Source organism: Delphinus delphis, chromosome 1, assembly GCF_949987515.2.
Source record: "Delphinus delphis chromosome 1, mDelDel1.2, whole genome shotgun sequence".
Lineage (NCBI taxonomy): Eukaryota > Metazoa > Chordata > Mammalia > Artiodactyla > Delphinidae > Delphinus > Delphinus delphis.
In genome coordinates, this window is record NC_082683.1 from 25,059,163 (window position 1) to 25,073,684 (window position 14,522).

The 14,522-nt window shown below is 41.6% G+C and overlaps 1 protein-coding gene across 2 annotated transcripts in view; it reads left to right on the forward strand.

The window, feature by feature from the left end:
- Positions 1-447: 447 nt before the first annotated feature.
- KHDRBS1 (KH RNA binding domain containing, signal transduction associated 1) overlaps positions 448-14,522 on the forward strand; it is a 35,201-nt gene continuing 21,126 nt past the window's right edge. For both annotated transcript variants that reach the window (XR_009520376.1, XM_060018148.1), the window contains exons 1-3: positions 448-947; positions 13,022-13,146; positions 13,771-13,887. Coding sequence is in view for 1 of the 2 variants with exons in the window: in XM_060018148.1 (XP_059874131.1) it covers positions 566-947; positions 13,022-13,146; positions 13,771-13,887 (624 nt within the window). In the remaining variant the exon portion in view is untranslated. The remainder of the gene's footprint in view (positions 948-13,021; positions 13,147-13,770; positions 13,888-14,522) is intronic.

Sequence of the window (14,522 nt, forward strand, 5' to 3'; positions counted from 1 at the left end):
CTTTCATTTCCATACTTCAGTGACCCCTCTCCCCTCCCCCACCCCATTGAGTTCCACAGCTCAGCCGTTGGAGGAGGCGTGGCCCCGCGAGCATCAGGTCTCCCGCCCCACAAGCCGCGGGCCCGCGCGCAGACAAAGACATTCCACAGCCCCCGCCCCCTCCGCGCTCTCGGCCATAAGTGGGAGGAGACACGTGTTCCTCTAGCGCCGAGTCACGAGGGAAAGAAACTAACGGAGCCCGCGGACACCCGCGCACGCGCACAAGGCTCCGGCCTGGCGGGCTCGGAGGAAAAAGGGGAGCGGGGAGGCGACTTCTTCGGGCTCCGCGGCGGTGCGCAGGCGCCGTGGCCCGACCAGGGACTTTGTTCTCCGCGGAGAAACCCAAGGGCGGTGCCGGTACTGGCTGCGCACGCGCGCCGCCTCATTTCCGGTGCTCTCTTTCGCTGGGTCGCTCGGGTCGGCTTCGGTCGCCGTCGCTCCCGCTCTCCCACCTTCGCCAACCGTCGCTCGGGCCTCTGCCGCTGCCGCGTCGCTTCCTCGATCCCTCGATCGCATATTCTCCACAATGCAGCGCCGGGACGACCCCGCCGCGCGCATGAGTCGGTCCTCAGGCCGCAGCGGCTCCATGGACCCCTCAGGTGCCCACCCCTCGGTGCGTCAGGCGCCGTCTCGGCAGCCGCCGCTGCCTCACCGGTCCCGGGGAGGCGGAGGGGGGTCCCGGGGGGGCGCCCGGGCCTCGCCCGCCACGCAGCCGCCGCCGCTGCTGCCGCCCTCGGCCACGGGTCCCGACGCGACTGTGGGCGGTCCAGCGCCGACCCCGCTGCTGCCCCCCTCAGCCACTGCCTCGGTCAAGATGGAGCCGGAGAACAAGTACCTGCCCGAACTCATGGCCGAGAAGGACTCGCTCGACCCGTCCTTCACTCACGCCATGCAGTTGCTGACGGCAGGTAAGGGCGCCTCCGGGGTCCCTGTGGGTCGCCCGGCCACCCGGGGTCATGGGTGGTAGCGGCTTTGTTCCTCTCCCTTACCGCCCCCTGGGGACCCAGGCAGTCGAGGACTCCCCTTATCTCGTCCTCGTCTTCGGGACCCTAGATTCTACAACTCCCATTCCGGTCCAGGGTGCGAGGGAGAATTCCTAGGCTGCAGTGGAGGCCCGAAGGGGACTTGGCGATCTCTTAGCGCAAAGATTTTGATGGATAGTGCCGCGCTCCCCGCCCCCTTGCCGACCCTTCCCCCTCCCACCTCTTGCAGCTGCCCCGCGCTCCGAGTGCTCAGATTCTTCCAGAAATGAACCTTCATCTCCCGCTTTCCCGAAAGGGGAAGCTTTTTGATCGCGGGTGGCGGTCGGCGCCTCAACTGAGGGTGTAGGAGGTGAAGGCAGCCTGAGCCGGGAGGGAGGGAGGGAGGGCCGAGGTGAGATGGGGTGAGGCTGGGGTGCCCTGTCCAGCGCGCCGCGGCCGTCGGGGCCGGGTCGGACTTCGCGGTAACTGGAGCTTGAGTTGCTCGGAGGCAGGAGCAACCTGTGGGAATCGGAGCTTGAGGTTTTCCGAATCAGATTGCCGACTTCGGCCGATAAGATGGTCAATTGCTGTAGAGCCAGACGGTTGGATCCCTTTATTTTACAACGCGTGCTCGTCATTGGAGAAGGGAAAAACAAACCTAGAGACAGTGAAAGGGGGTGATACAGGGAGATTCAGGATGGTTTCCATGACATTCCCAGTAAGATGGGAAAAAATTGAAAGAAGTTGCATGGTCTCCCCCCCTTTTTTTGCTTCAGTCCTGAAATAGATTAGGAATAGTAGTCTTTGTTCTCTGTGTGTACACTAGCGCTCCTTTTTTGCTCAAAACTGGCCATCACCTAGTCGCCTTGATTTCTCCCTCAAGCCGTCTGTTTTGCTCTCCCTTCTAGTTAAAACGTTTTAATAAGTGTATCTTATGATACCTAAATTTTATTAAGCAAATAAAAATTCACAGCATTCCAACACTGAATGAGTAGTTGGACTCTTTGGCAGGGTTGATATAATGGACACGTCCGTTATGAAAATATCATTTCCCTCCCTTTGTTCTCTGTCTCCCACCGTTGGTTAGAGGTCTTTACTTTTAAACACAGTAAACAAAGCCTGAGGTGGTCAAGAATAAGAACATTTAGATAAACTGCTTACATTTTCAACTCTGTGCTTTGCTGTTCTATAACACAGTCAGATTGTTTGAAACATTACTGTTCATTGTGTTCTTCTGGCAAGCTCTTTGAGGGCAAGGAATGCTTTCTGTTTGTTTGTTTGTTTGTCTTGCGGTACGCGGGCCTCTCACTGTTGTGGCCTCTCCCGTTGCGGAGCACAGGCTCCGGACGCGCAGGCTCAGCGGCCATGGCTCATGGGCCCAGCCGCTCCGCGATATGTGGGATCTTCCTGGACCGGGGCACCAACCCGTGTCCCCTGCATCGGCAGGCAGACTCTTAACCACCGCGCAACCAGGGAAGCCCCAAGGAATGCTTTTAAATCTTTATATTTTTCATATTGTCTTGCATATAGCAAACACCAGGTGTTTGAAAGCAAGTACATGCAGATTCAGGAACGTCAGACTAAATGGTATAGGTTGACTGGGTCTTATTTTTATTTCCTCCTGTCTTTAATCAGTCCATCTTAAATGAGAATAAAATAACGAACTTTAGAACTTTAAGGTGTTGGCTTGGGTTTGAAATTCTAACTCTTGACTAGTCACCTACTCCCGGGAAACTTTCTGAACCTCAGTAACCTCATCTGTAAAGTGGGATGGTGAGTTGTGAGGATTAAATGTTGTGTAAAAAGCACCAGCACAGTTCCCTTTGACCTGTAATCATTAGATAATAACATGTCACCAGTTTTCTCCTAGTTGTAAATTCGTGGTACTGAGTAAGGTATGAAAATGCAAGCTTTTTTTGCCTTTCTGAGCACATCAAGTGTCCAGTATGGTGCTCGTCTTTTTAGTAAAAGAAGGTTTCTTAGGATAGCCATCAAAAACTATTGATCCTTAAAAGTTACTTCCGATTTTCACCCTTCTTACATTTTTTAAACTTGGGTGCTTTTTTTCCTCCCACTCTTAACACCTTTTATTTTATTATTTAACATCTTTATTGGAGTGTAATTGCTTTACATTGTTGTGTTAGTTGCTGCTGTATAACAAAGTGAATCAGCTGTACATATACCTATATCCCCATGTCCCCTCCCTCTTGCGTCTCCCTCCCACCCTCCCTATCCCACCCCTCTAGGTGGTCACAAAGCACCGAGCTGATTTCCCTGTGCTATTCGGCTGCTTCCCACTAGCTATCTGTTTTACATTTGGTAGTGTATATATGTCAATGCCGCCCTCTCATGTTGTCCTAGCTTACCCTTCCCCCTCCCCGTGTCCTTAAGTCCACTGTCTATGTGTACGTCTGCGTCTTTATTCCTGTCCTGCCCCTAGGTTCTTCAGGACCAATTTTTTTTTTAGATTCCATGTATATGTGTTAGCATACGATATTTGTTTTTCTGACCTATTTCATTCTGTATGACAGATTCTAGGTCCATCCACCTCACTACATATAACTCAATTTCATTTCTTTTTATGACTGAGTAATATTCCATTGTATATATGTGCCACATCTTCTAAACTTGGGCTTTTTTGATGTCTTTTTCCTTTAACCAAATTGAATTTTAATTGGAGAAATGGGATTGAGGTAATGCTGGCTCATTGAGAAAACTAACTTGGGATATGTGAATATTTCTTAGCATGGATAAGTCTTGATATATGTTGGACCTGGCTTTGAAGATTTTTTTTTTAAATTGAAATACAGTTGATTTATTTTAAGATATTTTTGAATGATCTGGAAAAGTGGTCGTAGTAAAGTCAACCAATTGTGAGAAAGTGAGATTGAGAAGACGGAATAGTAGTATTTAAGCTCTGATAAGGATACAGGTAAGAAAAACACAGCTAACACTATGCTGGATGCTGGACACTGGCCTGAGCACTTTACATCAAATGTTTAGTCTTCATAACAATACTATGAGGAAGTTACTCTTATTATTCTTACTTCTACACATGAGGAAACCAAGGCAAACAGATTAAATCATTTGCCTAAGGTAACAAAATTAGTAAGCAGCATATGGAGAATTTGAAGTCAGTCTGAGTCTGGATCCTCACACCTAACCCTCTTTGCTCACCCCCCCCCCACCCCTCACTATAGTACCTGCAACAAATTGTACTCAAAAAAATAAAAATAAATTTTGTGCTAAAATATTAAAAGAAAATCTGTTTCATCAGATTTTCTGAACACATCAAAGTCCTAGCCAACAGGGCAGTGAAGATCACAGGGCAAGACAAAGGAGGGGGAAACCCTCTGCTAGGAGAGCAGAGCCTAGCACTGAGGACTGTGACTCCTCCAGGCAACTCTGCCTGTTTCCCAAGAGGTGCTACAAGACCCAGACCACTCTTCTTTACCAGCCACATAGCCCTTCCTGTACCTTTTCCCAGCTTTATATTATTTTTCACTTAGCATCTGATGCACCATACGTTGTAGTTAATGTGTTTGCTTGTTGGCTGCTGCTTCTTTATGACTAGAATGTCAGCTCTACCAGGGCAGGGATCTTTTGTCTGCTTTGTTCATGGCTGTATCTTCTGTTCCTTTAAGAGTGCTGCACAGAGTGGCCTCTTACTAAATATTTGATAAATGAATATTCATCCTCGTTGCATGATGGAAAAATAACGCAATTCTGAGGGATTTCGATTTTGAATATAGATTTCTATATTAGCCAAATTGATCTTCAACCACGATGACAATTAAATGCGTTTGCAGACATACAAAGACTCTCAGGGTACCCATGCTTGTTTTCTGAAACAAAAATAATTTATCATATTATTTGTGTTAAATATTTACATAATAAACATAAGATGTTTTTATGTATATCAGTGTTCTTTTTCTACTTTTTGTAACTAGGAAAATACAAGTTAGTGTAAATGACTCAGGAATAAGTAAACATTTTCAGTAGATTAACAATCCCCAGATGATCTTGAAAAGATATGCAGAAATTCATCTTCCACAAGCATTCAGTGCAGGGACTTCCCTGGCAGTCCAGTGGTTAAGACTCCATGTTTCCACTGCAAGGGGCATGGGTTTGATCCCTGGTCAAGGCTAAGATCCCGCACGCAGTGGAGCAGCCAAAAAAAAACCCCTCAGTGCAGAATATTTCCAGACAAAAATCTATTGAAATTTCAAAATAGTATATTTCTTTATTTTATTTACAGTATACTATGGAAATACACCTAGATGTCCCCATTTCATTCTACAGAGCTAGCAAGACCTATTAAAACCAGAAAGTGGAATTGCAAAGGAACTATAGACCAAGTATGGCTCTTCATATCCACGGGTTCTCCATATATGTGGATTCAACCAACAATGAATCAGAAATACTCGGGGGTGGGAGGGATTCCACAATTTCCTAAAAGCAAAACTTGAATCGGCTTTGCGCTGGTTTACATTGTATTTACAACTATTTACATAGCATTTACATTGTATTAGACATTATAAGTAATCTAGAGATGATTTAAAGTATACAAGAGGATGTGCGTAGGTTATATGCAAGTACTATGTCATTTTATATAAGGGACTTGAACATCCTTGGATCTTGGTATGGGAGTTTGGTCCTGGGACACCAAGGGATGACTGTGTAGGTATAAGTATAAATATTAGGAAAGAAAGAGGCAGAATTTATCATTATTTGCAACAACTTCATGGTTGTTTACCTAGGAAAATGGTGAGTGATGTGGCTGATTACAAGGTAAAGATGTATAAATCAGTAGCTTTCTGATATAGAAGCAGTAGCCAATTAGAAAAGAATTGACAAAATGATCTCATTTTTTAGAATAGCAAAAACTTTGGGATAGGCAATAAAAATCAATTCAAAATGTATGTGAATATTCATAACAAACAATAACAATCTGTAACCTTTGTAGAGCATATAACATGTGCCATGACCTGTGGTACTCATTAATTCCATCTTCATGGCCATTCTATGACGCAGGAAGAATTTTTATCTCTATATTACAGATGAGGAATATTGTGATCACATATTGTCGACTTAAAATTTTATTGAAAGTGGTAAGCGAAGATGTGAATAAAAAGAAATATGCCATGTCCTGGTGGGAGGAGGAACTAGTCTTATAAAGATGACAACTTTTAAATTAACATGTTGGTTTTTTGCATTTTTCAAACTAATTCCAAACTGGATTTATTTTTTTCAACTTGACATATTGAATATAAAGTAGCTAAAAGAGAGAGACAACAAGGGGTTGTACTGTATAGCACTGGGAACTATATTCAATATCCTGTGATAAGCCATAATGGAAAAGAATATGAAAAAGAATATATATGTGTATAACTGAGTCACTTTGCTATACAGCAGAAATTAAACACAACTTTGTAAATGTACTATACTTCAATAAAATTTTTAAGTAGCTAAAAGTAAATGAAGATAAATGGAAAAAAAATTTTGGAGACAGGAAAATAATGAAAACCTGCTACATTGACAGAAATGAAGTCAAACAAGACTTAGTGCTTGAGGGGATGTGGATTAGAAGGAACAGTGCTGGTAGAAGTGTGAATTGGTACAACCACTTTGGATAACAGTTTGGCATTTCCTTTGAAAGCTGAACATTCAAATTCTTTAAATTGAGCAAGGTTATTCCTAGGAATATACTCAAAGAAACTTTTGCCCGTGAATGTCTCACTCATAAAATAGTGCACTTTGTTTCACCATTGATTGGATACTGTGAGATTCTCAAAATAAAATACTTAATACAGCAGTGAAAATGAAAACTATAGCTGAATGCCACAAGATGGAGAAATCTTGGAAATCTAATGTTAGGTGAAAAAGTCAATCCCATAAGGCTACATACCTATGGTACAATACTGTTTATTTCTTTATTTTTTTTAATTTTAGTTTATTTATTTTTGGCTGTGTTGGGTCTTTGTGGCTGCACGTGGGCTTTCTCTAGTTGCGGCGAGTGGGGGCCCCTCTTAATTGCAGTGCACAGGCTTCTCATTGTGGTGGCTTCTCTTGTTGCAGAGCATGGACTCTAGGCACGCAGGCTCAGTAGTTGTGGCACACGGGCTTAGTTGCTCCATGGCATGTGGGATCTTCCTGGACCAGGGCTTGAACCCATGTCCCCTGCATTGGCAGGCGGATTCTTAACCACTGTGCCACCAGGGAAGCCCTACAATACTGTTTTTATGGAACATAATACTAGCAAAATGAAGTAAAATATCGTTAGCATGCATAGGTCTGTGATAGAGCAGTTTTTAACAAAACTAAACATGTGTTTACCATACGACTCAGCAGTTGTACTCTTGGGCATTTATCCCAGAAAAATTAAAACTTATGTTCATATGAAACCTGTACGTGAATGTTCATAGCAGCTTTATTCATAATAGCCAAAAAACTGGAAATAACCCGTATGTCTCCAATTGATGAATAGTTTAGCTGTGGTACATCTATACCATGGAATACTACTCAACAAGAAAAAGAAATGAACTATTGATAAATACAACAACTTGGATGGATCTCAAGAGACTTTTTTTTGGTCAGGCCGCACGGCTTTCAGGATCTTAGTTCCCTGACCAGGGATTGAACCCGGGCCCTGGCAGTGAAAGTGCCAGGTCCTAACCACTGGACCTCCAGGGAATTCCCTCAAGAGAATTATGCTGAATGAAAAACCCAATCTCAAAAGGTTACACACTGTACAATTCCATTAGTTTAACATTCTTGAAAAGATAAAATAATAGAGATGGAGAACATTAGTGGTTGCCAATGTTGGGGAGAGAGGAAAGGAGGTGACTGTGGCTATAAAAGGGTAGCATGAGGGATCTTTGTGGTGGAACTGTTCTGTACTGAGACTGTGGTGGTGGTCACATGATTAAATTGCATAGAACTAAGCAAACATACACACACACATAAGTACATGCAAAACTGGTGAGATCTGAGTAAAGTCAGTAAGATTGTATTAATGTGAATTTTCTGGTTATGATATTATAGATATGCAAAATTTTATGGACAATAGTGGGTGAAGGATATACGAGATCTCATATTTCTGACAACTGCATATAAATCTACAGTTATCTCAAAATAAAGTGGTTTGTTGTTTTGTTTTGTTTTTAAGAGAAAAAAAGGCTTAAACTCTTAAGTTGTACCCTAAGAGATTTGTGAGACTATGGTCGATATGCCATAATAGAGTTTGCCGCTATCCTGGAATGTGGGAATTGAGCCCCTTAGAGTGCTCTTAACTCTGGCTTTGAGGGATTTTTTTTGAGCCAGTACCCACCCTTAGTCAACACTGTGTGTGAAATACTGTGTTGGTATCTTTTTCTGGGGAGCTAGTCTGTAGGGGCTCATGACCCCAAACCAGATTAAGAACCTATAACTCGGTGCTCTTGCTTTAAATAATAAATAATTTGAAAAATGAAAAAAATGGAGTGGTTTTATACAAAATTAATGAACTTACTGGATTTGTGATTCCAAAAGGATTTACCAACAGAAAAGATACAGGGCAAAGAACTATAAATTTGGGAATGATGAAGTTATATGAGTCGTTAAGGGAAGTTAGGGGGTGTTAATGGTACATTTCTTTAATTTGGTAAATGTTCATAGATGCCTGTTGTCTAATAGACACTGTACTATAAATTGCAGTTAGTTTAATAATGGCAAGGGTCCAGAAATTGTTCATAGCAGGGGAAGGTGTGCTGTCGTTAGATGTATGAACCAAATACATTGATAGTCTGGAGGAGGGCATGACACCTGACCTTTTGGAGCAGATATCCTATGAATCTTGCCCTCCTAGAAGCACTATCTCTGGATGTCTTAGTCAGAAAATCTTGCTTGTCTTGCTCCTTATCACATGTTCAGTTAATGGAATGTACATGATAGCCATTTTTAGTTAAGCCAGTCCAGTTGATAAAATCTGTATATAATTTTTTTCAAACTTCTCTTGTATTAACAGTTTTGTGTTCCTTAAATCTTTCATCCATTAAAAAAAAATCCTTTTTAAAAGTAAGAAGGAAGACTAAATGGGGTTTAATGACTTGCCCAAGGTCACACAGCAAGCATGTAGCAGAGCTGGGAGTCAAACCCAGTTCTGTTTAGCTTCAAAACTCAGGTTCTTTCCTCTCAGTCATACATTTAAGAAACAGTTCTCATCCTTTGGAGCTAACAGTCTGGTTGTGATAACACCTACCAAAAAAAGGAAAGATTAAGTTATAGTAAAAGAGTAGAAGAAAAGCCACGAGATTTGTTGAATTTGCTCTGACTGACGTAAGGAATAACCTGGGTTTAAATAGCTGCTCTGTCACTAATTTTGTGATCTTGGACAAGATTTCTTCACTAGTTAAGTGGGGATAATCCTGGTTATAAAGACAAAGGGAAACAATAAATACAAAATTCCTGACACATAAAAGGCACTCGGTAAGATATGATTATTGTCAGCATCTAACTTTGAAGCAAATGGGTCACCTCTCTGTGTGTTGTTTACACCTTAGCGTTTCTTTCTTTGACTCTTGGGATACCCAGGGTCTCCAGAGGCCCAAGCAAAGATCTTTTAAAGGAGTCAGTTTCAGGGCTTCCCTGGTGGCGCAGTGGTTGAGAATCTGCCTGCTAATGCAGGGGACACGGGTTCGAGCCCTGGTCTGGGAAGATCCCACATGCCGCGGAGCAACTAGGCCCGTGAGCCACAACTACTGAGCCTGCGCGTCTGGAGCCTGTGCTCCGCAACAAGAGAGGCCGCGATAGTGAGAGGCCTGTGCACCGCGATGAAGAGTGGCCCCCACTTGCCACAACCAGAGAAAGCCCTCGCACAGAAACGAAGACCCAACACAGCCGAAAGTAAACAAATTAAAAAAAAAAGTAAAGGAGTCAATTTCAGAAGATTGTCTAGAAAGTACTTTTGCCTGAGGGTGAGGCATTTTTAGGAAGCTTCTCTTTGATTTTATTTTCTTCCCATTACAGCCTGCTCCTTTGCCCTCCACAAGAAGTGAGGCCAAGAAGAGAAATTGAAAAAGAAAAACGGAGAAAAAAAAAAGAATTGAAAAAGAAAAGAAAGATCAGGCAGCTGAACATCTGAGGCACACGCAGAGCCCTCTTGTTGTCTTTAGCTGCATGACAGTGTCTGGGGGTATAAGCAGTACTTCCCAAAACTTCACAGAATCAGCTCTTTTTTGCTTAAAGTGCCCCCCACAACTCCTCACTGAAAGGCAATAATAAAAGCATGAGGTTTGAAGTTAGAGAAAGCCTGGGTTTTAATCCTTACTCTCTTACTACTTTAACAGCTTTGTGACTTAGAGATTTAACTTCTCTGATTTTGTTTCCTCAGTTATAAAATGGGGATAGTACCAGCTACTTCACTGAGTTACTTTTTAGGATAAATGAGGTAATATGTGTATAGAGTATGATACATTGTAGGCATTTAATAAATATTTGGTCCTTCCCCTTCCAAACATGGAAGACCACCCTTCTTGAAGGCTCAAGTTGCTGCTGCTTCTTTTGCTTTCTAGGCTAACCCCCTGATTGTTTTATCTTTTCAGTTCTGTTTTACTTAAATCATTGTTCTCTGAATTCTCTGAAAATGCTTTAACGTTATTTTTTAAATTGTGAGGTAAGTGGACAAGGGGATCCTAATTAAAGATCTGCCTAGTTCAAAATATAGCAGAAGGATCCATGTTATAGAAAGGTCTTAAATTCACGGGGCACATTACATTGATATTAAACAAACCTTTCTACTGGGTTCAATTTTTGCATCCCTGCTTCCTATGGGAGTACAGATTAACAGACTTTGAGTCTTATCTTCTTGTTCTAACCAATTAAAGTTTCTGGAAAGTGGTATAAAGTACAGCTGAAGGGCCTAACTAGATGGCAGCAATTAGGACACACGGAGAGACATAGTTAAGATGAATGAAGCATGTAATTTGTTCCACATATTTAGAAGCTCCTCAGTGATGTTTTCAGATTAGAAATGTGGCATCTTTGTTCCTGTGGACTTTGGAAGATTGAGTGCCCAGTTTCCCAGCCCAGAAACTCAAGAGGTGTGTTCAGAGGTGGTAGGCTCAAAACTAGAGACTACAAAAAGTTAATATTAGCAGTAAGTGGGAAGGGGTGGGGTCAGGATACACTACCAGTGAAACAGTAAACAAATAGGTGTTGAATGAAGAAGCATTTAGTCTGTTGATTGTAAGGTTAAATTTGTTTTCTATTCCAAGCAATGAAAAATAGGAGTGCAAAGAGCACTGTCATTTACCGTTCTTATAAGAGTGTAACATCTGAAATTAGGCTTTTTAATAAACAGAAGCCTTCAGTTTGAAATTCTGAACTCTGTAGTCTGTCAGTGTCAGTAACCTTCCTTCATCCGTGTACTTTACAGCTGGACTTAGTCTAAACAGTTATTTTTTTTTAATTGTTAAAGGTTTAGATTTGCAGTATGTGTTTGAAGTCGTATGTCTTTATACAGAACTGGTAGTTTTCAAAGTGTGATCCCTAGAGCAGCAATATCAGCATCACCTGCTAACTTGTTACAAATGCAAACTCCTAACACAATCCCAGACTGGGATTGGAGCCCAGCAGTCTAGTTTTACAAACCCTCCAGGTGATTCAATGAAGTTTGAGAACACTTGCCTTAAAATTATAGAAGAAACACTGGAAATGTTATATAAGGAGAACATTCTGTGTTAGTTAGAATGTTCCACTAATTTTAGGGAGTATAATTTTTTTGGTTGTTGTTGTTCTCAGTGGACCATAGTATATAACCTTTTAGTTGCTGCTCTTCATTGCCTCCATACTCGGCCCCCACCTCTGTTAGTACTCCTGTTGTAGCATTTAACTATACTTCATTGCTGACTTCATAGACTGGGAACTCTAGTATATAAACATAGTGGAGATTGGGACCATGTTTGACTTGTTCTGTTGTTTCTCATATACGTTACAGGACAAGGTGCCTGGCTCTTAGTAAGTCTTCCATAGTGGTTAGTGATCATACCTGTATCTGTCCCTTCATGTGCCTCTCCATAGGAAGCACTCAAACACTTGCAGTCACTGAATGAATGGATGGATGGGTGAATGAAGTTCCCTAATGATAGAAAATCTTTTTGGTTGCTAAGGTTCTAGCTGATGAAACTGTCTTAACCCATGAATTGAAATTATCTTGGTGCATTTTTTCCTTTAGGACACTGAGTGAATTTGGGCTAGATAGTGTTCAGTATATATTAAAACACTTCCTGAGGAATGGGCTTTTGGGACTTCCCTGGCGATCCCATGGTTAAGACTCCACACTTCCACTGCAGGGGGCTCGGATTTGATTGCTGGTCGGGGAACTAAGATCCCACCTGCCAAAAGGAAAAAAAAAAAAAGAAAGAAAGAAATGGGCTTTAATTAGCATGTTTACATATGTTATTTTATTCTGTCTTTATAGTAACCTCATGAGGTAGATATTGCCTCCATTTTACAATGAGGAAACCAAAATTCAGAGCAATTAAAAAATTTTTCAGAGCTCACACAACTGGTGAGTGGCAGAGTAAAAACCAGATCTTTCAGACTCTTAAGGATTACTGCTATCCAAAGCACTACTGTTACAGAATTTTAATGGGACTCTCCGTTGTGTATTTAAATTATTGACTTTGTCTCTTCATTAAGATATGACTTTGTACTTTTTTCTTGATGCAGATTTTAATATTTTTAGTTCGTTTATCCCCTTTTCCCCAATTCACTGCTAAATCCATTTTGTGTTAAGAACATTTGAATGTCTCTGTAGAGGTTTCCACTAGAAGTGGAAGAGCAGACTGCTCTTATTAGAAGCAGGCTTTGGGTTTCCTAGTTAGCTTCATCTAGCTTTGGTGCTTTCACCCAGTCTCCATTTGAAATTAGCACTTTCTCATTACACAGTACTCTGTGTTATTGCTTTAAGCTGAGCAGACTCAGAATTTTGCCTTTATTTAAAAGAAAAAACTAAATGAAATTCTGTTTGTCCTATTCAGAAATTGAGAAGATTCAGAAAGGGGATTCAAAAAAGGACGATGAGGAGAATTACTTGGATTTATTTTCTCACAAGAACATGAAGCTGAAGGAGAGGGTTCTGATACCTGTCAAGCAGTATCCCAAGGTAAGGGAAAGAGTGCCTCACTTTGAGTTGTCTTTGTAGTATGAGAGTATGTAGTATGTCTTGTAGCGTGGGCTGTAGCAGAAGACTTACAGAGATTGTGATGTGTCAGAAACTTAAGCTGGTGAAGGTTCTGTCCCATATATGTATCTGGCAGTTGAAACATGCAAGTCCGTCCCTAATAGCATAGCTATAGCCAGGACGGAAATATAATCATCTTTTTATTATCAAAAAAAAAAAAGAATTTTTTTTTCAAAGTTTTTTTTTTTGGAAAGCAACTAGTTATATTTAGTTTATCAAACCAGTACTACCAGAGGGTACCATATGTCTGTTCTGTTCTGAAGTAACTGGCTTTAAAATATTTATGTAAAAGTATGAAGGGTTGCAGTGTGATATTATGGAAAGAGTGCCAAACTACATCAGGAAATTCAAGTCTAAGAACTGCCACTTTCCAGTTGTATAACCGTAGGCTAATCACTTTATCCGTACAGCCTCAGTATAATACTTCAGTAAAAAGGGAGTGGTAATACTCTACCTATTTTACAGGATTATTGAAGATAAATAATACGTGTGAAAATATTTTATAGGAACATATGTGTTTAGAAATCTGTCTTTATTTTCTGTCAGTTCAATTTTGTGGGGAAGATCCTTGGACCACAAGGGAATACAATCAAAAGACTGCAAGAAGAGACTGGTGCAAAGATCTCTGTGTTGGGAAAGGGCTCAATGAGAGACAAGGCCAAGGTAAGCTCACATTAATGAGGCAAGAAAACACCCTAATGCCTTCCAGTAGCCCAGAGTCCAGTATAGATTCCTTATGGAAGTTAGCACTTGCGTATGTACAGAATGTGATTCCCTTAAATTTGCATTGGATATAAGAGATTATAGACCAGTTAATTCACTTCTTTGGCAACGCTGGAAGAACCTAGGTGTGCCCTGGTAATTGTTTTCTTTCTGACTTTGACTGCATAGTAATGGAAACAGCAGTAGCAACTTTGGCATTAGTAAGCTTATCTATGAAAACTTGGAAGGGGAGCTGGATGTACTGAAACTTACTGAGACTAAAGACACTAAAATGTGAGCAGCACATTCCCTTTTCAGTAATGTGGAAAAGTGAGAGCACTAGTCTTGTGAGTGCAGGTGAGTCTGAGGATTAGTTGGCTGGTTTGTTTTATAGCCAGCTGGAATGTGAGGCTTTCTAGAAGAAGATATTACAAAAGGAACCATGAGTAATCCTAACAACAGAACCTAATGCTTATTTTTTTTTTCCATGCCATAGCCCCATACTCTTTATGCTCTTTGTAAGTATGGAGAAACTTACCACCGAAACAGAATAGTCTTAGCCTTCTAGGGCATCTTACTGTTGTGGCCTCTCCCGT